This window comes from Lagopus leucura, unplaced genomic scaffold (assembly GCF_019238085.1).
Source record: "Lagopus leucura isolate 7727_CA_CO unplaced genomic scaffold, USGS_WTPT01 Super-Scaffold_100055, whole genome shotgun sequence".
Classification (NCBI taxonomy): Eukaryota; Metazoa; Chordata; class Aves; order Galliformes; family Phasianidae; genus Lagopus; species Lagopus leucura.
In genome coordinates, this window is record NW_024962301.1 from 835,878 (window position 1) to 859,712 (window position 23,835).

General features: G+C 41.9%; 1 protein-coding gene across 2 annotated transcripts in view; it reads right to left on the reverse strand.

The window, feature by feature from the left end:
- MED13L (mediator complex subunit 13L) overlaps positions 1-23,835 on the reverse strand; it is a 180,822-nt gene that overhangs the window by 40,927 nt on the left and 116,060 nt on the right. For both annotated transcript variants that reach the window (XM_042886174.1, XM_042886173.1), the window contains 6 exons: positions 11,752-11,897; positions 10,279-10,473; positions 9,710-9,901; positions 5,026-5,188; positions 4,112-4,216; positions 469-1,197 (listed from right to left, as the gene is read on the reverse strand). In XM_042886174.1, the coding sequence (XP_042742108.1) occupies positions 469-1,197; positions 4,112-4,216; positions 5,026-5,188; positions 9,710-9,901; positions 10,279-10,473; positions 11,752-11,897 (1,530 nt within the window). The remainder of the gene's footprint in view (positions 1-468; positions 1,198-4,111; positions 4,217-5,025; positions 5,189-9,709; positions 9,902-10,278; positions 10,474-11,751; positions 11,898-23,835) is intronic.

The following is a 23,835-nucleotide window of genomic DNA, read 5'->3' on the forward strand; positions in this document are numbered from 1 at the left end:
TGTTTTTTAAAATGATCAAAAGACATAAGCATAATAGAACTCTTATATTTGTTCATTTACTTTGATGAAGGTTTTTAAAAAGATGCATCGGTTGTTACAACGTCCAGCAGAAATCCAGATGAGAAAAAAATAAAGCATACTACAACAGCCCATTCCTACTTAAGCAATGCTAACTCCAGCATATACCATCTTTAATGCTGCAGGGAAGCCTTCTACTCGTTGCATAATTTTTTGGGGGAGCGCATGAATTACATGAGAAAACTGCTGTTAAAAATCTCTCTTTGTTAGTCACCTTCCCACAAAAATCCCCATTAAACAAAACTACCAGAGACAAGTTCTGTCTTCTACACTCACATCATCCCTCAGGTTTTGATACCACAACTGAATTCAAAGCTTACTACTGAAATTAGAATTTAATCATGGTTAGAATTTAATAAAAGCACCATTCAGGCCAATTTGCGTTCTTACCTTTTCAGTGCAGTGCTGTCTGAGTTCACTTCCATCTTGGCGTCATCTCTCTCACATGGAAGACCTGGTGGTCTGAATTCTGGATCATCACTTGATGGGACACTATAGGTCCTCCACATATCTAGTGACTCATTGTTCTGAATTATCCCACAATATAATGCTGTTTCACTAACCTCTGCCATCAGAGGTAACCTCTGTCCAACAAGAACTGTCCTCTCATCTAAGCTGGGCAACGGCTGAAGCTCCAGCCCACTGCCATAGAGCGCTGGGTTTACAGGTACAGAAGGTGGGTCCAGATTCTCTGCTTCCTGACCTCTCGGCTGGGGGCTAAGTGTGGGAGGCAGAGGGGAAGAAGGGGAATGGGGTGAATCCATAGGATTCATATTAATTTGCTTGCTTGGATTTCTAGCAGGTATAGATAGCGGCTTCTCATATTTTCTGGAATTTGGGACTTCTAAAGAGGGTTCCATGCCTGCTAATCCCAGCTTCTGCCCTGATGTGTCCTGCTCCATGCATAGCTCTTCAGTCACAGAGGGCCGATGGTGAAATGGCATCATGGGCCTTTTTTGCAGTTTCTCTCCCTTGTCCTGTCTTTCTGTTGCTTTGTGCTTTGAAGAGGCAGGAGGTGGCAACGATGAAGATGATGATGTTCCCACACTGAATCCTGGCTGATTTATCGTCGGGGGGCGGCTGGAACCAGCAGCACAACGCTGTTTGAAAACCTTGTGCCTGAAAACAGAGACAAAAGCAAGTCACTGCATGGTTCATCCTATTATCTGCTCTAATGGAAAGAATCCCAAAGAAATCTTATGTCTATTGTCGGTCTTTTAAGAGATTCTGGAAATGCCACATGATCTGCACTAGGCAGAGCCCAACATGACTGCGTATGTCTGACCTATAAAATGGAGAATGGGAGAAACAGAATTCAAAGCAAACAAGATCTAATGTTTATATAAAGCTGAACACTGCTTATATGGAATTTAATGTAACAAAATAAAATAAATCAGGCTATTGTTGTTTTCATTACCCTGAAGAAGTACAGCCTTTCAAGTGAAATGACTGCTGGGGAACTGAACCACTACTCTTGTACGCTTCCAAAATACAGATCTGAATTGGTTTGGCTATGTTCACTGAGGCAAAATACAGCAAAATGCTTTCATGTCAATTTCCTCCAGATATGGTTAAAAAAAAAAGAAAAAAAAAAAGAGGCATAATTAGTCCAAAGAATAAGCAACTAAGAATTGATGTATGAATAAATATTTGAAAGCATTCAAACCAGAAATCCACTAACATGAAAACTTATTACAATGTTAAGAGAAACTATATTATCTGAAATAAAGTGGACTACTGGACTGGGGAAAACTAATTCTGCTTCTCTGACTTAGTTAGGAAAACACCCAAGTTTTGCAGAGCAGCTGTCAAACAGTACAAATATAACTACTGGTACTGCATCTTTTTCCTATAACCATCTTACACTGCGTGCTGTTGTCCTGGCTTTATTTGTGTTTGTTTTATTGGTGTTACTAGGAAATATTACAAGTTCTTTGCCACCACAAATCATCCTTAGCACAGCATCCATGTGGACCTAATGCCCTTGTAACTGCAGGTGTGCCTTAAGCATGGCTTAAACATTTCATTGCACTCATTCTCCATCATTCACCACACCAACACGACTACAGAACTTGACTGACACCAGACAGTCTGTTTTCCAAGAAAGAAAGTTGGGTCTATAGAAGATTGAATTTGATGCTGAGTATCAAAGAACCCCATATATGAGATCTTATCTTCACATTTTTACCCACATTTGCGCAGTGCTCACAAAGGGCACAGTGATGACTAAGGCAATTATACTGATATCACAGTATCTGTCCAGCTTCTTCACCTACACAGAAGTTGCATGGCACACATTTATTGTTGTTTGAAACTGCTTGAAATTGCAAATGCAGCTCAATGTCTTTACAGATTCAGATCTCCTTTTTCCACTATTGGTTCCCTAAGCTTTCCAGGCAAGGCTTGACTTCAGTTTTCTATACAGAACACTTGGCATCCTGACAAAACATTCATTTGTTCCACATTCCTGAGTATACATAATACATACAGCCAACAAATAATCAGAGTAAGAGTAAGGCTGCAGAGGACCAATATTTTCACTTCAGACAGCACAGGCTGTTCTGTGACACACAACCCCTTTGTATTCCTTTGTCTCCCAAATACACAAACAAGAAACTACTTTGTAAGAAGTCAAGCACAAGGCACAGGGACGCAATCAGGCTTTCTCATTTTCTAAACAACAACCTTCCAGTGATCAATGGAGTGCTGTATTCCTAAATTTCTCTGTGCGGCCAAATCTGCACAGAAAGCCCTGCACAGAGTACTGTGACAGGTCAGAGATTTCAGAATTTGGTTAGACAACTCTTATCATTAACTACAGCATTATTCTCCAGCTTGCCTCACTTTTGAAAGAAAAGGAAAAAAGAAAATCAGCTACGCCTCCATCAGCCAAAAGAGTGGAGAATCATTTCAGCCATATCATCAGCTGTTGACCGTAAATTCTGGAAAAAACCCTTCTTGTAGTATTAAAACAAAACAAACAAGCAAACAAACAAACAAACACAACAACAACAACAAAAACAGAAAAAAAAAAAAACAAAAAAAAAAAAAAACAGAAAAAAACCCAAGCACGATACCACAGGGGCTTGGTTAGCATGGCAGCGTTTCTATTTGAGCACATGAATGTCATTTACATGTTTGAATACTTAAAAATAACTTCATTAGGTCATACAAACATTTTTACAAGCCTAATAAATAGATGGTGATCCCAGGAATTAGGAATTTCAGTTGAAACTGTTTCACACGAATGTTCTACCAGAAGCTGGCCTTCTGGCCATCTCAGGCACAGAAAATCACCTCTGGCAATTCTATAAAACGTTTAGTACAAGTGGTGCTGCTGGTTTGCCTCTCCTGTGTGAGTAGCACTGGAACTTCCAGTGTCCAAAAATGACAGATAATTGAATAAACCTCTAAAGTGCTCCTTTACTTGTTGTGATTTATTTTTCATCCATTCACAGCAGTGCTGCAAAGCTGCTCCATTGCCTTGGTGCCTTTTTGGTGTCTGGTGAGTCATGGCAGACTGACTGGAGGGTATACAGAGAGAAAGCAATTCTCTGGGAAATTTTTCATCTTTCTCCAAAGGAGTTCCTCAAATCAGGATGCACTGAAACTCAGGCAAGATGCAAATTCATTCACTGATCTGTAACAAATGTTTATTAATTCTGAGCCAATTCTGCATAAGTTGCCATATGAGTTTCTGCTCCTCTTCACCATAATTTTAGCACTCCAAATTTTGGAGCTTTGAAGCTCACATCTCCAAAAAGCCTGAAGGATGGGTTGATTGCAAATGAGAAATGTTTGAGTGATTCTAGACCTCGCTCTCTAATCTGGGATCATTTTTCCACTTAAGTTGCCTGCGACAAGTAGACAATGATAAGAGATGCTTGTTAATCACCTGAATGTGATTGATGTGCACAGTTTTAGAGCTTCCTCTTTTCTCAGCTAAAACATAACTCACTTCTTAAAGGGTACCTCTATCTAACTGAACAGTGCTCTTTCATCATGAGAAACGCTTCCTGTCTTTGAAGCTCACCTGGAACAAGAACAACTGACTCTTTGGACTGGATCCACAAAATCCCAAGAAACAGTATTGTTAGGAAGTTCCTCTTCCAGATTTGCAGTTGTAATTTGACTCCTCCTAAAGAATAAACAATTGCTTTAGTAATTATTACGCTGTGTAAAACAAAACCTTAAATAAACAAGCATGTGTAAATTCACATCTGTTAATCTCAAGTAAAATTCCTTTCTATTACTGCTTCCCCTTTGAAATATAATTCTTTTTTTAACAGTATTTCCTTCTAATACATCTAAAACCTTTTATGGGAGGATGGTACCAGCTCCACATCAGATAGACATTTGAGAACAGAAAATAAGATTCAAGCAATTTAGATTGAATCTGAAAATTCATCTGACATATTCAGATATGAAACTGCATGGAAACAATAAAAAAATATGGATTTCAGGGCATCTCGTGCCATGAATGTATTTTAAGTAATAAAGTAAAAATTTAAGTCATAAAGACCTGCAATGCTAAAAACAACCCATATCCTTATCACTGGGAATTTCAGTCCAGTTCCTTGAAGATTACTCTTGGAATTCTAAATATCAAATACACCCTCTCGGATCTTCAGTCGCCCAACTTTCGGTAACTACAAGTGGAACTAGAAACTGCAGTCACTGAATCTGAAAACACCTTGCTAAAGGCACCTTGTAAGATTTTTAACCTCAAAGTCTCACACCGTTAAGATACACGACTGCAAATGCAACATGAACAGTGCTAAAGAGTTTTCCGCTGAATACAGTAACAAATTTTCTTTGATAATGCTGCATTGCAATATTAGCTTTGATTAGTGGCAAAAATAATTCTATCAGGAATAATATCTAAAGGCAAAACTATTAATATTTTTACTATGTATTACATGGTATTAATAAGAACTGCTGCCTTACTTGGACTGTGACCTGTTGAGAATGCATTCCTTCCAGACACGGTGAACCATACGATTGTGAAATTTTGGAGTAATCTTGCTTGATTTCTTTGGACTGTGTACACTAACTGTTCCCTCCTGTATAGCTGAATGGCTGACACTGCTCTGAGAGCATCCACTTTCTCCTACAAGATAAATCAAGCAGTTGTTATTTGAAAGCACGAATCATTTTTTATACTCAAGATAAAACCTCAATGAAGAAATGAATGGAACATGACTTCTTTACATTACACCTGAACTGAATTACCAAAATCAAAACTTGCTTCAGTGAAGTCTTACAGTTTAAATGTACACTATTACAGACCGGTTTAACAGCTGATTATTCATATATACAATTAACATAACGTGAGGTTCTTAGCTGTACCAGGTACAACAGAATTGAGTGCACCCTCAGCAAGTTTGCTGATGACACCAAGCTGAGTGGTGCAGTTGACATGGTGGAAGGAAGGGATGCCATTGAGGGACCTCAACAGGCTGGAAAGGTGGGCCTAGGTGAATCTAATGAGGTTCAACACAGCTAAGTGCAAAGTTTTGCACTTGGGCTGGAGGAATCCCAGGCATCCATACAGACTGGAAGGAGCGGTCCCTTGAGAGCAGCCTGGCAGAGAAGGACCTGGGGGTGCTGATGGATGAAAAACTGAATGTGAGCCAGCAGTGCGCTCTTGCAGCTCGGAAAACAAATGGTATCCTGAGCTTCATCAAAAGAGGAGTGGCCAACAGGGACAGGGAGGTGATTGTCTCCCTCTGCTCTGCTCTTGTGAGGCCCCACCTGCAGCACTGCGTCCAGGTCTGGAGCCCCCAGTACAAAAAAGACAGGGAGCTGTTGGAGAGGGTCCAGAGAAGCCACAAAGATGATCAGGAGGCTGCAGCACCTCCTTACAAAGACTGGCTGAGGGAGCTGGGCTTGTTCAGCTTGGAGAAAAGAAGGCTGCAGGGTGACCTCATTGCAGCCTTTCAGTACCTAAAGGGAGCCTGCAGACAGGAGGGGAGTCAAGTCTTTGAAAGGGTTGATAACAGCAGGACTAGGGGAAATGGTTTGAAGTTGAGGGAGGGAAGATTGAGGTTGGATGTCAGGGGGAAGTTCTTTGCTACGAGAGTGGTGAGGTGCTGGAACAGCTGCCCAGGGAGGCTGTGATGCCCCATCCATCCCTGGAGGTGTTCAAGGCCAGGTTGCATGGGGCCCTGGGCAGCCTGGGCTGTATTAAATGTGGAGGTTGGTGGCCCTGCCTGTGGCAGGGGGTTGGAGATTCATGATCGTTGAGGTCCCTCCCAGCCCTGGCCATTCTGCAATTCTGTGTGATTAGCATCATATTTCATAGAAATGAAAATATTATTCAACACACTAATAATCTGAAAATTCCTATTTATATTCTGCACTTCACTTCTTTCTGTCTGTGAAACAGAAACCTTATCAGCTGTTTATAAGCAGACGTTTCTTTTTCTACTACGCAGTAGGGTTTTGTTCAGATTAATGGAAATCCAAGAGTCATCTTTAAAAGCAGAACCTGGAACAGCAGAGGGAGCTTTAGGCTCATTTGGCTGAGTCGCTGAGCACTGCTGCGCTCTGGATGGAAACCTAAGTAAGGATATGCTGCATCTTAACAAGGTCAAATCAGTGTACAGAACACTTTGTCCTTCTGCCTGACACAATTTAGAAAGCCTTAAGAATGAAACGCTGGAAGTTTCACTGCCATACATTGCTACATCCAACAAGGCAGTTCTGCTGACTTCTATTAGGTGACGTTCAAAACCCAGCTTCTACAATTGTACACAAGCTGCCTAACCCGTATCTTCTTCCATTTTTCACACTTACAGTTACTTTCTCCACTTAGAACCTTCCTGCTTCTCTTTTCACATAGAATTTCAACAAAAAAGAGGCAATCAAAAGGATATTCCTACACATACTGAGGTCAGTGACTAACGATCTATGTAACTGGCTTTCAAATGTTCAACATTGCTCGTGAATTCAATGTCTTGGTAACAAAAACCATAAAAATCAGATCAAAACTTCTGGAATCATCACACGTGCTCCTTTTCAGAGGGAGATGTGTGTAAGTAAACAAACGTCATGCACACACGTACACGCTCCATAAGCTAACAGCAGGATGGATGTAACCGTCAGTGTGAAAGAAGTGACGGAGAGGGAAGAATTGGAGGTAAGGGAGGATAACCAAAGGCCTACCAGAGCTTTGACACTGCCTTTGAGTGCATTAACTACTTTTTCCCAAATTGATACCTTCTATACTACACTCTGGTTCTACACCTGAAAAAATCCCATTCTATAGTTCCAGCAAAATTGTTTCTTTACATACAATTAGAGATAACCACAGAAAGTGTGGTTGGAAGAGATCTGAAGAGATCATGAAGCCCATCCACTCCTTTGTCCCTGATTAACTGCAATCTTATTTCAGAAAAAATATTTGACTAACCCACTCTGAAAGAGAGAGAGAGAGGGATGGACAGAGGGAGGAAGGTAGGAAAGGAGAGAGGTAAGGGAGGGAGGAAAGAAGGAGAGAGGAGAGAGAAAGAGAGAGGAGAGAGAAGGAGAGAGAAGGAAAGAAAAAAAAAAGAAAAATAACCCACCCACCTCTCTGCTAATGGTAGCTTCCCACCAGCCAATTATTCCAACACTTCATTATCTTCACTCAGAGGAAGTTTTTTCCCAATGTTTAACCTAGATTTGCTTCGCTCTAGTTTAGATTCATTATGTACTGGTTGCAGAGGAAAGGTTATTACTTTTCCTCTTTCATGTCTCTGAAGACTGTTAGACTGTCTCTCCTTCAGATTTCTCTTCTCTAGACTAAACAGCCTCAATTCTTTCCATCTTTCCCTGTGGGCCCTGTTTGCAAAAATCTATCATCATTTATACTGCGCTTTTCTGGACTCCATTCAATTTGTCCACATATTTGCTTAATAACAGTGCTCAGAACTGGATGTGGAACTACACCCATGTTTTTACCAGCATGGAGCAGAACTGAAGGATTATTCACATGCTTCAGATTAACCCAGTTTATGTACCCATTTACCAGTTCTGCGCAGCATGACATGTTTTTCTGATCCATTTCTCCAATTTGTCAAGATCTTTTAAAATGGTAAATGATACAAAACAATGGAATCCTTTCATTATTCTCTGGGGAAGCACCAGTTTCATACTGCTCTCTTAAACAACAGCAGAGATCAAATAGAAATTGTGGCTGCCAGATTGAACAATATTAACATTTTTTTAGACTTTAATAGTTATGAACACTGTAAAACAGAATTCCCTTGTGATATTATACAAATTTAACAGGGATCTGAAAACTTTAAAAATACAATGGCAATTTTTCACATGCCTTCAAAATGTTTCTTTGAACAATATTCACTGAGTTCTTTTTGCTGTATCTGATAATTCACTTCTTTTCCCCCTTTACCATCTTAGACCCCTGCACACAAACATGCATTTCACTCCTCTATGGCTAAGACTCCTCTGTTCCTCCATCCTCACCTGAGACTGATCCACAATTAGTTACAATATAACCCCTCCAACAATGGCAAGGTCTCATTCATATTCTAGATGACAACAGACAATATATATACATTTAATTTCTGAGGAGCAACGCAATACACACATTTATTTCTGAAGAGGTGAGGTATTGAGGATCGCATCATGGCCTTCCAATATTTGAAGGGAGTGTATAAACAGGAGGGGGTGCAGCTGTTTATGAGGGTGGACAGTGATAGGACAAGGGGGAATGGTTTTAAACTGAGACGGGAGGTTTAGGTTGGATATGAGGAGGCGGTTTTTCACCCAGAGGGTGGTGAAGCACTGGCACAGGTTGCCCAAGGAGGCTGTGGATGCCCCAGCCCTGCAGGCATTCAAGGCCAGGCTGGATGTGGCTCTGGGCAGCCTGGGCTGCTGGTTGGTGACTGCACATAGCAGGGGGTTGGAACTGATGAGCATTGTGCTCCTTTGCAACCCAGGCCATTCTAGATTCTATGACCTTGAGTCCCATCCATCAAGCATGAAGAAGACTTCTGAGCTAAGAATCACCATGGATGCAGTCGCACACCAGGGCACATTCTGTGCAGACAGAAGAGGCAGTGGAGCAGCAGGCACTGTGCAGCACCCTGCGTGCTGGGCACAGAGCAAGGAAGCTCACGTTAGCCCTCATGTGAGAGGCCAGCTCCTCATCACCATGTCTGGAGACTACGCATTTCTTTTGAATGGCCCCTAAGTAAACCCAATGGTGGCAGGTAGAAAGAGTAGCTTGTATTAGCATATTATTATTGTTATACAAACATGACTAATTAATTAAACGCAGTATTTCCAGCTTTGTACAAAAAGAACTACATACTGCTGTATGTTCACTATACCCTTGTACAACAATAAGTCAACACACTCATCTCAATGCAAAAAAACCCACCACTTCAGTGGTGCTACAGTGAACAGAAAATAAAGCTGGACAGAATTTCCAAAGTTTCATTTAAAAGTGTGTCTTCTTCAGGAGTGTTTAGAAGATCAGTCGTCATTTATCACAGACCTATGGAAAAAGCTCTCTCTTAAATCTCAGTCTACTTCCTGTCTTTAATCTGCTACTGTTCACACACTTATCTTCACATACGCAAAGATGAAATAGCAATTCCAGGCTATTAGGGTTATTGCTTACCCATAACAGCCTGCTCTGGAGAAGTGGGTGGAGTGAGAGGCATTCCACAGGTACTAGAAGGATCTTTCACGCTTCCAAGCCCCTGCTGACCCACATTTATATGGCCTCCAGCACTGGCAGCGTTCTGTGACATGGGGATGTCACTCTGGGAGATGAGAACAAAGGCTGAAGGATACACCATCCTTACACCACCTACAACGAAACGGAAAAACAGAAGTCTTAACCATAACATATAATATTCAGCAGCCCTAGCTGCTTCCACTCGTTTTCAATGTCAATTAGGTAAAACTTGTCTGAAATACAAAGAGCTAAGGAATTTTACATACTAATAAACATTCAACCCTCTATAACCAGTACAGGGATGAAACAAGGAGCTTGATAATGTGAATAATAGCATATGGGATACAGGGAGTAAAGAAGCTTGAGGCAAGATAACTAGTCAGATGTTCCAGCGTCAAGAGAGCTACAAGAGAAGATAGGAAAATTATAATAGCTGTTTCTGATTAATTAGATTTTTTTTTAAAGGATGAGGAAGAAAATAATGCTTCAGGCAGGATACTGAAACTTACCAACAATGACTTCAACTGCCACAGGGAAATCGTTGTCATATCCCAGCTCTTCTTCCTCTTTCATCCCTTCTTTTTTCTTCAGCACCATAGGGTAAAAATACTGCCATTCCTCCATCAGCTTACGCGTTGCTGGGTCTGACATCTTATATGACTGACCCGTGAGTGTACCATTCAAACCATAAGGACTGACCAAAACTGCAAAATAAGAATAACAGTGCTTACAGTACGTACATTTCAATTATCTGTCAGCCATTCCCTGCCTGGCTTGGCTCACTATTCTGTTTGTATGCTGATTTAAGGATTTTGTATGCTGTCTTCAAGGAAAAAACACTGGAAAATCAGCCAAGGGTGGGAATTTAAGACCTCATTACACTGCACTAGCTTCTTCTATGGCTGTCCTTACTGAGCTAAAAACAGTCCTTTTTGCAGTTTAGATTAATAATATCTATAGTAAATTTATCTACGTGTTCTGGAACAACACTCACTGGTGAAGGGATGCCCATACACGGAAGTAATAGGAGACAGACATTTAACAATAGCTTTTACCAGCAACACGTGGTACTACAGCCTACTCAGTGTTAGAAAGGATAGAGAACCTGAAGAAGACTACAGTTGTGACAAATAAGGATAACGAGTTGCTCAGCACAAGTATTTCCATTTGAACTTCGTTTTGCTTTTAGTTATATTTGATTTAAGACAGCAAGGAACTTAGTTTGCTGGAATAAAATCTTAAGTGGTCTACGAGTCTATGTTCTGTCAAAACTTCATATCTTGTAGTGAAATATTTTTCAACCAAGTTTCTTCAAACACTCATTTTCTAGTCTCTGGGTGTTGCTTCATTTCAGTGCTTAATTTTATAAAGATCTCTTGCTTTAATTACTTTGAAATCATAATTTCAGTCTGTAATGACTCAATGACTGAAATACTCTGAATTTTAGAGGTAGAGCATTGCACTGCAATTGCATCATTTTAGCAGCTTTCACTTAATTCTGTAAAACCCTGATTCTATGATTCTACAGTTCGAACTGCTTACGTGGGCAATATATAGTCACAGATGCTTCAACATTTCATTCTTTCTGGTGCATTTTCAACCCTACTTAATATTTGTATACCTTTACTGTTTGAGTTACAGGTCTGAAGTCACTGATGCAGACACCACTCAAGAATTACATTCATTTTTTAAAATAGCACGTAATTCACCTTAAAAAAAATGAATTGCCACACGTGCATGCTTCCAGAGATAACGCTCATAAACAGAAAGCTCTAGAAAATTTGCACATCATTTATGTCTAGCTATAGCTTTGAGGTCCTATCAACCTTTTCCTTTATGTTTCTACCTTCCCGAACAGAAACGGAGCTGTTGGAAGAGTTACTTATTTTAATTCATCTCTGAAGATAACATCACCAGGAGCAGGTTCCTCCCATGCAGGAGTGAGGTTTAAATGGACCACATTCCCAAACCACCTCCCTTACCTTGGAACGGCGATGGGGAGGACTGGGCCATATGGATATGCTCTTCATTGATCAGGTAGATTGGCTGGTGCTGAGCAATCTCCACACTGGTGCACACATTGCTTTCCCCATGAAGAAAGAATGTGAAGGCACACGACAAATGCTCACTGGAGATGGGGGAGACAAAAGAGAAAGGAATTTATTAACGTTAGCGAACTCATAGGTGTCAGTGATTTCATAGCTTTAAGAAGCTAAAATACACTCTTGTCACTTGTGGCCACCGAGTACAGGTTCATCTGATGACCAGGTACAATTGCAGCACCTGTTGCTAAACAGCTATTTAGCAGGGCTGGCACCTATCTCAAAGATTTGTTTCCCTGCTTGTTTCAATTAGTAAGATCTCTACAAACAAAAGGGGTTATCTGGGCCTCAAGAGATGAAGGGCATCCAGTAAGATTCAGCATTCAGTATTTCACCAACCAGCAAAGGAACAGGAAAGGTGCCTGATCAACACCTTATGAGACCCTACTGTAGAGAAAATAAGAGCACATATTACAAGAAGCTGAGAATGGTTTAAGATGAACTGTGGTTTTGTCACTGACAATTGCACTTGATTTTAAGTGGATGGCATTTAAAACTTTTGACTTCATTCTATTTACAAAATAACCTCCCATCACTGTTAACCATTTGTTGGCGAATCCCTTGCCACAAAGTCACAAAGAAATAAAACACATTTAATGTTTTTTATGTATCATTTTAATCACCTAAAACTTGCCAAAGCTGAAGAGGCAATTATGCAGTGACTTTTCGGCCCAGTACAGAGCTGCACACAGCGTGCAGTTGCTGCTGGCTTTGGCACTGGGCCGGCCATGATGCAGCCTGCATTAACTACCCTCACCAGAAAGATACACAGCCAGCTGCAGCAATTCCACTGGAGTGTTTAAGACAACCACGTGCTCAACTACTGTCAGTTATGTTTAAACAAAGGCACTGATGGTCGAGAACAGGAAGCTGTATTAATCTCACTAAATCTCTGAATGATTCCACGCGTCATGTAGAACAAGATATTGCCCTCAACTGTGAGCCTCCAACACTGCCACAGAGAGACAGAAAATGGTCAGCTGAGAAAATCCAGAGAGAAAAGGTCACCTATATTACAGATGGGTGCTATCATTCTGTCCTTAGAACTACTTTGTAGCAATCAATTAACACTGTGAAATGAAAGGTTTTATTAGATTTTCATTTTCACAAGGGAAAGAAATTTCAGGTCGTTGAGCTCTGTCATCAGTATTGTAGAAGTAAATTGCTCGTTAATTTACACAGCAAGTGGCAGGTGAGGAACAGAATGGCTACAGGTGTTTCTGTCCATCTACCTTTCTTGCCCCACGTAAAAGGAAAAACAAAAATGAGAACAGATTGTGAGCATCCATGACACAAACAAAAAACAATCAACTATTTAATCAAAATCCATTACTTCCTTGACATAGGACAAATATAAAGAAGACTCTAATAAAATAAAAAAAAAAACAGGGATGAGAAATCTGGTCTAAGATCAAGCGGGGCTAATCCCAGCAGAGAAATCTGTGTGCAGCACGTCAGCCTCTCTAAAGGAGAGAGCAAAGCTGTTTGTTGTCATTTTCAGCTCTCGTCTTTAGGATATTGCACAGAAATCCTCCCGATTCTGCAAGCTTTCTGCAGTACTGGGCTGTAAGATTCCTGCCTGTCTTCCACAGAACAGAAGGAAAAGATCTTCTGGGAACACACAGGACCCTTTCAAGTGGTCTGGTGTGAACAAATCACATGCAGTCCTACACAAAATTCACAGCTAACCACAAATGCTGCCAGAGTAAGAGTCGGACAACATCAAGAGTTTAAAAGACAAAAGACGTTTGCTTTTGCAGGGAAGTTTTTGCATCCCAGTGACTTTTCCTGCAGAGATCAGCTAACGCTAAGTTAATCGTTACGTTTAGAAAATCAAAGGGGAAAATAAAATAAAAAAAGAGTGTTAAGTCCGTTTTAACTTCCTGAAAATATGACCCAAGAATAATTGCAATGATCATGACCAGCATTACATACAATTGCAATGACCATGACCAGCATTAAATACTTGACCAGTGCAGGAGGACGATCACCAGCCCCTCTGCACACTGAAGCCCTCACGGTCCGTGCCTTCCTGTGCCCCCCAACCTTCCTGCCCCTGGGCTGCAGGAGAACGCAGAGTTATGGGATGCTGTGCTCCCTCAGTGTGAAGGCTTTAAGCTCTGCTTTCAGGACCAAAAGTAATAATGATCAAGGCCTGGGGACTTCCTACATTCCCAGTAAGCTTCTGGCAGACTCTGAGTAAAACATTTACTTTAGTAACAACTACAGATTTTATTTCAAGAAAACAGCATCAGAGCGCTGTGATGTCCTCCAGTCAGGAACGCGCGCTCCAGCCAGTGACATTCCTGGCTTCAGCGCGTCTCACACAATTCCTGAAATGCCAAGCTGCAGAAATCACTCCTGCTGCAGATGTGAGACGTCGCTGAGCAGGATTCACACAAAGCTCATGAGCTACACACAGCTACACACAGCCTTTGGGAGCAGTGGCAGCTCTTCAGATGCATCGCACATCAGAGCTGCACGAGTGGCTCTGGAGCTCAGCGGGGCCCTACAGCACTGTGTTACAATGCCCTGCGCCTGTGGCAGAGCTCGAGCTCTCACGGAGCCGGCAGAGGCACGGAGGAGTGGCTGAACGTGAGATGCAGATCAGACTGCTCCGACACCAGGCAGCACGATGTTCAGATAGATATTCTATGTTTTATTTAAAGCTATCTCAACCCTGTTCAAAACCCAAAGCCGAGAGGCTGCTGAAAACCCACTCTACTATCTCAACAGATTTTTGAACTTACTCATTCCTGTACATTTTCTTTCTTATCTCCCTGACACTCCGAGCATCAGAAACCACCAGAGGCACGTGAGATGGCTTCCCAGCGGTTCCTGCTCCACAAAGCCTGCAGGGCCCCACATGGTGCCTGCTCACAGCAAGCACAGTCATAGACGTGCTATGAAACCTGAACTGCTGCACCAAACATGTTCTTTGCATGAATTAACAATGGCAGGAGGACGGTGACAGGCTTTAGAACTGTTTGTGAGCCTGAGCTGCTGTCCAGATGAAAGGATGAAGGTCTCCATGCTGTGGCTATGTGAGCAGCCTGCCCGAGGCCCATTCCCCCAGGGTCCAAAACAGAAAGCTGACAACCACTTAAGCATCTGATGGATTAAAAAAAACACACAGTTGGAAGTACTTAAACTTATTTAAGCCCTGGGCATAGCGTGAAGTCAAAATGCTTAGTGACATACCCGTGAGCTTAGCACACTTTGGCAGGAAGCGTTCAGCTAACCACCACTGAGGGTGCGAGGTGTAATTCCTGCTGGCTTTGCTTAGGCACAGTCAGTGCCACCAGAGACAGCAGTCATTGCTGTAGTCCTCCAGCACAGAATTTCAATACAGGTTTCTACAAGACCTGTTTTTTATTCTACCTTTGTAACAAACGCATCTTAAAGGAATGCCAGTAGTGCCTGTGTTACCCTATGCAGGCTCTGTGGTCTCCCTGCAGAAACTTCTCCCTCCTTTACAGCTGACTGACAGCCTCCACGGCTACGTGTGCTTGGTGTTATTTCCAGCCAGAGCTGCATTTAGATCAAGCTCTAAAAACGCTGAGCACTGCAGCCTTGAGCCAGCAAATTCTTCAGCATACACTTTAAGGACTATTTCTATTATATTTACTGAGGGAGAGACTCGCTAAAATTAAAATAATCAGTTAAATAGGAGGCTTCTATTAATAGAAATACAAGTTCCACAGTGACAGCTATTCCACGTCAGTTCACTTAATTGTACTTCAAACCTGTCCTCTACGTTTAGTTTCTAACATTTAAGAGCAAGGAAGTTGATAAGCAAAAGCCCCAAAGAGAAACAGCGAAGCCATGTAATCTCTTGTAACACAAGCAAATGCCTGCGCTCTTCTCCTCACTGTTATCAGCTCTTCTGTGTTTTTTTCCTCAATTTGTCATACAAAGGAAACAAGATGCGTAACACAGAAAATCCTTTCAATAAGGAGCATTTGCATGAATCAGACCTTCAACCTGGCACCACATCACCGTAACTGACAACTGTCTTTCAGATTTTTTCCTCTGGGCCTTCATTACCTTAAATAACCTTGGAGATAGCCAGAAAGGTAACCGAGTTGCTTGTTCATGTAATATTTAGGACCTCCCATAATCTTTCTGAGCAGCAATCCCTAGGTTACTATAAAGGACTTAAAGGGAAATACATGAAGTTAAATTTATGTACGTATAAAAATCAGACAAGAACCATGAAAACACAACCAGGTTTAAACTACACAACGTTGGCAGAGAAAGAACATCTGACGGATTTATTGTCTTACTCTTCCTCTATGTTGTAGGTTTATATAAATACCCATGGAAGCTCAGCTGGTCTGCATTCAAACTTTAGAGAGCTTATTTCCACACAATTAATCTCAGGGAAGAAAATGCTAAAGAATTGCATTTTATAACTGAGTTCTGAATGCACGTACCCAACGGGAACATGTACATGAGGAACAGATCAAGCACTCTGACAAATGTTATTATCTCTCTCACTATAAATTAAGACTGCACATATTACTGTTCCAAAGTCCTCTTGTCACCAGTACAGTTCTTGAAATTGTTGTTCATCATCATAAACGTAATCTCAGACTTTGGTATTTTGCTTTTGCTTTCTTGGAGTATACTTAAAACTTTCCCTTCCTACAACAGCCACCAGCACACTGAGCTTGAGCTCCTTTCATGCTGTCAGCAGCCTCCTGGTTCTCTTCTTTCATTTGTAAGCCATTATTAAAATCACTGTCTGTGTATAATTAAATATATGAAGAATAATCTCTATTGCTTTTCCAGTACCCCTTAAAATCACATAATAAAGTCTGATCTTGGAAAGAAACAGCAATAAGCCCCACATGTTAGGAAAACATGCCATCACAATGAGACTAATCACTTGCTTCAAGTGGACTATAAAAAAAGGAGGGCATGAACATACTCTGCACCAATATGCATAGCAGGGAGAACATAGTGCCACTGGTTGCTTTAGATCTGCTCATGCAGTAGGTGAGTTACAGAGGTGGTGTGGGCAGGAGATGGCAGCACCCCGACACTCCACAGCCTGCAACAACCACCGAAGGGCAGCAGAAAGCTAATGTTACCCACACAGATGGGCTGGCAACAGCCATAGGGCTGCCCAAGAACCCCTTCTGCTGCCATCAGGGTTGGCTGACTGTGGGCCAGTGCTTGGGACTGCCATCTGGCTGCTCCAGTGTGGGGCACAGCATGCACATGGCACTCCTTGTGCTCACAAACAACCCGTGACATATTCTGCCTACCAGCTGGACTGTGGATGTTGCACATCTGAAATAAGATCAAGTATGTTATTTGGAAGTACAGCATGAGTAGTTTGCAACATGCAAACATTTAAGAAATGTAGTAGAATTAGCATCAGGTTTTTTTTGCAAAAACCACAATCAAACCAGAACAGAAAGCACTCCTAGCCATGAAACAAGCTGAGTTTTCAGACGCAGCAGCTCCCAGTGAGCGGCTGGCAGCACAGAGCCTCTGCAGCAGGCACGAGACTCACGCAGCTGCTGCACGCCATGGCCTTGAGTGCTGCTCAGCTGCAGCCCACAGCGTGTTTTATGCTCTCCTGGAAGAAGGGAAACTGACATTGAGAGAATTCTGGATATACAGGGAAAACTATGAACATGTCTGTAGCTGTTTTAGCTGCTTCTGCCCAAAGTCACCAGTCTTCATATTGCAAAGAGTAAGAACACAGGAGGCCAACTTGCAGATTGGGTCATGCTGCTCAGGCAGCTGCTCTCTCTCTGCTTTCTCTCTTGAGGCAGGAGGAGCATCCAGAGTACTGCAATTCCCAGAACTGCCCAGGCCTTCTCATGATTGGACTTCAGACATCATTATGTTGTCTCACATGTTCTGTTGCTTTTTTTCTTTTTTTTAATGCCTGAGATATATTTATTGTTTGCATTACAGATTCACTATCTCAACACCTCCTCGGTTGTCTCCAGCACCTCTCAGCAAGGCTCACACCCCTCACTCTCCACCCTCATCCTCTCACCAGCCCCTGCTCCCTCCTCCCACAACACATGGGGGGACACAGGGGATCTGCAGTTTGTACTCCGAATGACAACATCAATCTGCAGCACGACAAGGCTACGGCGGTACGAGTGCTGGCCCACGTCGGGGGAACTGCTGCACATCCCATTAGCCAACACTTGGAGGAGTAATTATATTGCAGTCTTTACGTACAAGATGTACTTCAAGTCTCTGCTGGAGGAAAGGTCATGTCCAACGCACATAACCTTTTCTATACACAGCATAAACTGCTCTGTGCTCTCCACGCTGGCTGGTTATGAGGTCTCAGATTAAGACAGTCCCATTCTTTTCTTCTTTTTTTTATGCCCTTAATAAGGATGGACTGAGCTACACACAGAGCAGCGCTTCCACGCCCTATGAGCACTGTACTGCGACACTACAGCAGCTCAGGAGGGAAGCTTTCACCCTTTTGGACAGAAAATCACCAGGCTTTTGCCATACAAACTGTGCACAGAGGAACTTGTTCTGCCACAGTAGTTCTCCCTTAAAACTATACTTATATAGAAATAAGCAAATTTTTAACAGTGCATTAAAACAGTTTATCATTAATCTTGCTTATTATGAATGGATTGCTTAGCCTCTCTAAGTAGCATGCCCAGCCTGCTGCACTGGGGCCATGCACAGCCGAAGTAGCAGAGTTACTCCTTTCATCCAATGAAGGATGAAACAGCATAATACTAATAATAAATTATACTACTAATAATTAAATTATTAATTAATTATTAAAATAATACTACTAATAAATAAATACTACTAATAAATTGAGCACTTGTGCCATGTACATGGGAATACAGGGCAACGACAGGCAGTAGGAGAAGGTCAGTGCGCCTGCTGGCAGACACCAACCTGTTAGAAGTCAGAGAAACAGTTTCACTACAGCTCATATTTCACCTAAATCCACCTTTCATTCAAGCTTCAGGCTCTGGTGACTACTGAAGGCATTTTGTTTTTATTCGTGTAGCAGTTCAGAATAGGGCTGACTTCAAACCAAAACTGTTTTCAAGTATTTAATATTGCAATATCAAAAAATGATCTTGTTAGTTATCACGTTCATTATGAATACCAACTCATAGCGACCAACTTTGTCACGTTTTATGATGGTTAATTGCATCTGTGGACAAGGGAAGGACAAGGGAAGAGCCAGTGATGCAATCTCTCTGGATTTCAGAAAGGCCTTTCATGTGGTACCCCATAATATCCTTCTCTCCAAATTGGAAAGATACGGATTTGACAGCTGGACTGGTCAGTGGATGAGAAACTGGTTTTAAGACCATAACCAGGGAGTGGTGGTCAGTGGCTCAGTGTCTGGCACTGAGGTGATGAGGTACTGGCATAGGCTGCCCAGAGAGGCAGTGGATGCCCCATCTTGGAGACACTCAAGGTCAGGCCGGATGGGGCTCTAAGCACCTACTGAGCCGTAGGTGTCCCTGCTCAGTGCAGAGGGCTAGATGACCTTCAAGGGTCTCTTCCAACTCTTCCAACACTTCCACTGCAGGAAAGAATACAGTCTGTAGAGCAAAATACAAAAAAAAAAAAAAAAAAAAAAAAAAAAAAGCCACCAAGGTGATTAAAGAGATATCCACGCTGGTGCTCATTTTCAATGGAAATTATAAACTTCCTTAGGAAAAAATGTGTACGCCCTTAACAATGTCAGGAATTTGCTCTTAACTGTACCACTCTCAGCAGATATTTTGAAAACAAAAGCACAGTTGTTAACAGCTACAAAATGAACTATGTTAACCAGAGAGTTGTCAGAAAGGACACGATCTTTTTGCCCTAGCACACTCAAAGAACAACAACAGGAAAAACTGCACTGAAAATTTCCAAAATTGCTGCTGCCATCATCCTTCTGACGAGTCTCATTAGCACCTCACCTCCCTCATGATTCACTGGATTTAGAGACAGAGCATGAAACAGATTCCACTGGAAAATTCATTTCCACAGCAGAACTAATGCTCCATATAGTGGGACTGCAGCTGGACAAGCACATATATCCAAAATGACACACAGTACCGAGGTACTGAGCTACACGTTAGGTTACACGTGACTCAAAAAAGCAATCTGTGTCGTGCTCTTGGAATTTCATCCAATAAAAGTGGGCATAAAATCACCTCCGAATGGTTATGAGCAGTTCTGCTCTGCAGACCAGGACTGAAAAACATCCTTCTGAGTATTAATAACCTAAAATCAAGAACAAGCCTGACTAATGCTGATGGAGACCGGCCAACCAACTGCTCCGTCCTTTTTCAGCCTAAGGCATAAACTGACCTTTTCTCAGCAGCTCAGGACTGCAAAGTTTAAACCCTGGATCTCCCTAAATTACTCTTTCCTTGCTGATTTTATCACATACCATGCAGCTCTCAATCACTCGGTCTCACCAAGCAAGCAGCATTAGAATCATCAACCAGCACATTTGTAACAGGATTCATCGTGGTGTCCCAGAGCCACAGGGAAGCTGAAACCTTGAGAAGAGGTGGCTGCCCTCCATCCCCCACAAAGGTGCTGCCCACAGCTGTACAGAAGCGGTGTCCTTCACCTCCACAACGGCCTCACGCTGCCTAGGACCAGCAGTATTCCTGCTACTCTGGGAGTAAAGCCCTGGGTTACTCTTTTTTTGTTAAACACATCCTTGTTGCACAGACTCACCCCAAGGCACACGTACATCTGCCACCATGTTTTGCTCTTTATTCCACAAGGTTCACGTTTCTGAAATAGTTTTTATTATATGGGAGAATACAGAATGTCTTCCAAATATCAACCAAAAGGTTTATATATATATATAAGTACATACATGCATGTGCATAGATACATAGAATTTGAGTGATTTTTTGTATCTCAATGGTTATGTCAAAGTTTGCTTTGAAAGCTGCAAATTTCAGGTGTCCAACATTTATCTTAACAGCAATTTGTTACAAAATGATCACTCACAATGCTTCTGTAATAGGAAAAAATACTGTGATGCTAATAAACACTACTGCATGTATATTAGGGGGGTACTGTACAATTATCATAGAATCACAGAATGGTTGGGGTTGGAAGGGTCCTTTAAGATCAGGTAGCTCGAATCCCCCGCTACAGGCAGGGTCACCTCCCACCAGACCAGGCTGCTCACAGACCCATTCATCCTGGCCTTGAATGTAAAGACTGAAATTCCACGTTATTTCTCATATCAATACACGGCCCTCTTCATACAAGTAACAGTCCTCTGTTTTTCACTACCCAAGAAAACATTTCTCAGCGTGCGAACACCCAGCCCAGTACTGTTCAGAGCAGGCCACAAAGTCAAAAAGAAAGAACAAAAGCAGCTGTCAACCACTCCAAAACACACCTCAGCATAATGCACGCCGTGTGGGGGGCAATAACACCCAAAGAGCAGGTGATGCTCAGCTTGCTGTCAGCACGAGGGCGATGTGAAGCAGACTGGAAGCACTGCCACTTCGGCACGTGTTTCAAGAGACAGACGTGTCCAGCTGCAAATGGACTGTTTTCCATATCTTCAAAAAGATAAGAATGTTATACATAAATCCTAAAAGTAGGCCTCAAAATAATGAAATCTGAGATCTCATAAAAGAAGACAAATGTTCCCAATAATAATGGAAACTAATTTTCTAAAAAGCACATTCTCTTCTTTGTCATTGCTTTTGGACTAATTTAAGCAGCGCTGGCACAGTAATATCAATCCATAGTATTTTACAAGCTAATAGACGCTACAATTAATTTGCTGTATCTCAGTTTAAATTACTTTTTCAATCAGTCACAGATACGCTCTCCAGACTTGCACGCAGGCTGTGCCCCCAGTGAGGACAGCAGAGCACAGAAATGCAGCTCGTCGCGATGTCTGAGTTCCAACACAAACACAGCATCAGGCACTGCTGCCCCTTGCAGCAAGGCTCCTGAGCAGACGCTTCTTTTTGCTGCCTGCTAATGTAGGTTAATGCACCCTTCCTGCCTTCACCCCCAGGAAAGCTGAATGCTATTATCCAAAGTAGCATTATATTAGATTAAGGCCATTCAGAAAGGATTCTTGAACAAATATGGCAAACTGGAAGGGAAAGAAGGGACATGAGCCCGCACTTGGTTGTCATCAATGTCACCAAAGATGAAATTACATTTATCAGTCTCATTGACAAAAGTACATCAAGCAAGGCTAGTTGGTTCCCTCTACAAAAAAAAAAAAAAAAAAAAAAAAACCAACAAAAAACAAACAAAACAACAACAACAACAACAAAAAAAAAAAACACAGGAAAAAAAGTTATTCTTAAAATCTAACAATGACCAATGCACTTCTGATTTCTCACTTCAACAGTACGAGGCGGAAGTAAATGAACGGCATTATCACTTTTGCACCACATTCACACAAAAAACAAAACCAACAATGAAGCCATCTGCTATTAAATCCATGCACCCACTTCCCAGTGCCGGCTGCTGCTGCTCTTCCAGCAGGGGAATGCTGGCACTGAGCTCCACACACTCAGCCCAGCTCCTCTTGACCACCTCCAAGCAATTTAGCAGTGACAACTGGAAATAGGATTTGCAAACGTGGGAAGACGTGACTCCCCTCTGTGGTGGTTTCTCTCCCTAAACAAATTTGCTGATACCTTTACATAATTATAAAGCTACAATGCTAAGCCTGCGTTTTAAATTACAGAGCATGAAGCAATATGAAACTTGACAGAGAGCTTTAATATTCCTAGGAATTGCAGCTAACCTCTTAAATTTCGCCAGAGGACAGCATTGCTAGAGAATGAATGCCTTTTTTGTCCCCTAACAAGGAAGAAAAAAACCCAACTATACCCTGATGAACTGAACCAACAAAAAAAAAATCCCCAGCAAAGTACTTAAATCCCTCTGCTCTTCTTAGCACACCTCATCAAGGAGCAAGGAGCTCAGTGCTCTCTCGAAGAAGGATGCGATGCCCTTCACACTGCTGCTGAAGAGCACGAGGCTTAATGAGCTGCACAAAAGGGGCCCGAGGTTTGGGGAGGGCTGAACCCCCACTCAGTTCCCAACACGGTTTCAGAGAAACTGATCGTCCTTCACTGCATTACCTGTAAAAGGGGCTGCACGGGATGTAAACACCTACTGACATACATGAGGCTCAGTGCTGGCAGCCTGCTACTAGCTGACCTTCAAGAAGACAGTTGTGCAAAATTATTTCATATGCAACCATGATGCAGTATGCTCACAATTCATGGAATAAATTTTATGATCCAAAACCATATTAAACAACAAGCAGAAAATACTAAAGCCATGAGAAATGCATTTAATTTGTTCATTGCCACGTGCCTGTGATCTTTCCGCTTTCAGAGTACATTTTAATTGACTAGTTTAGAGACCAATTAATCCCGTTATATTTAAGTCAATCACTGAATCCTCTCCAAATAATTTAGCTTCTCCATGCTCTCTCCCACTCAATGTCCCTGGGGAGTGAATGCAGCTGAAACAGGTGGCACACAAATCATGTTTAGCAATAGAGAAAGAACCGCATTAACAGGGATACAAAGCATTAAAACGAAAGCCTTAGAATTTAGTCAACCGTATTCCCTGCCCGGTTTCTACCTCTCTCACTCCCAATCAAATCCCTCATTTTTTCTTTCTGAAGTGACAATTTCATTAGTTCTAGTGTTTTTCTCCATGGCACCTGGTCTTCCCCTCTTCCTCTTTTGTACATTTAAACTACTGCTAAATTGGCTTGCATTATCTCCAGAAGGTAACACCTTCCTTGCCATCTCATTTCTTAACTTAAAAGCCCCCTGATTTCAAGTCCTTTAATAACCAACTTCCTTCAAGAATTACCCTTCCGTAATCAGAATTGCTTTTCTTCTTGCCAAGCACACACCCCTAGCTTAACAAAATCAGTCCCACCACTTCACTCCACAGTGCTTCACAAACATCACAACTTGAGAA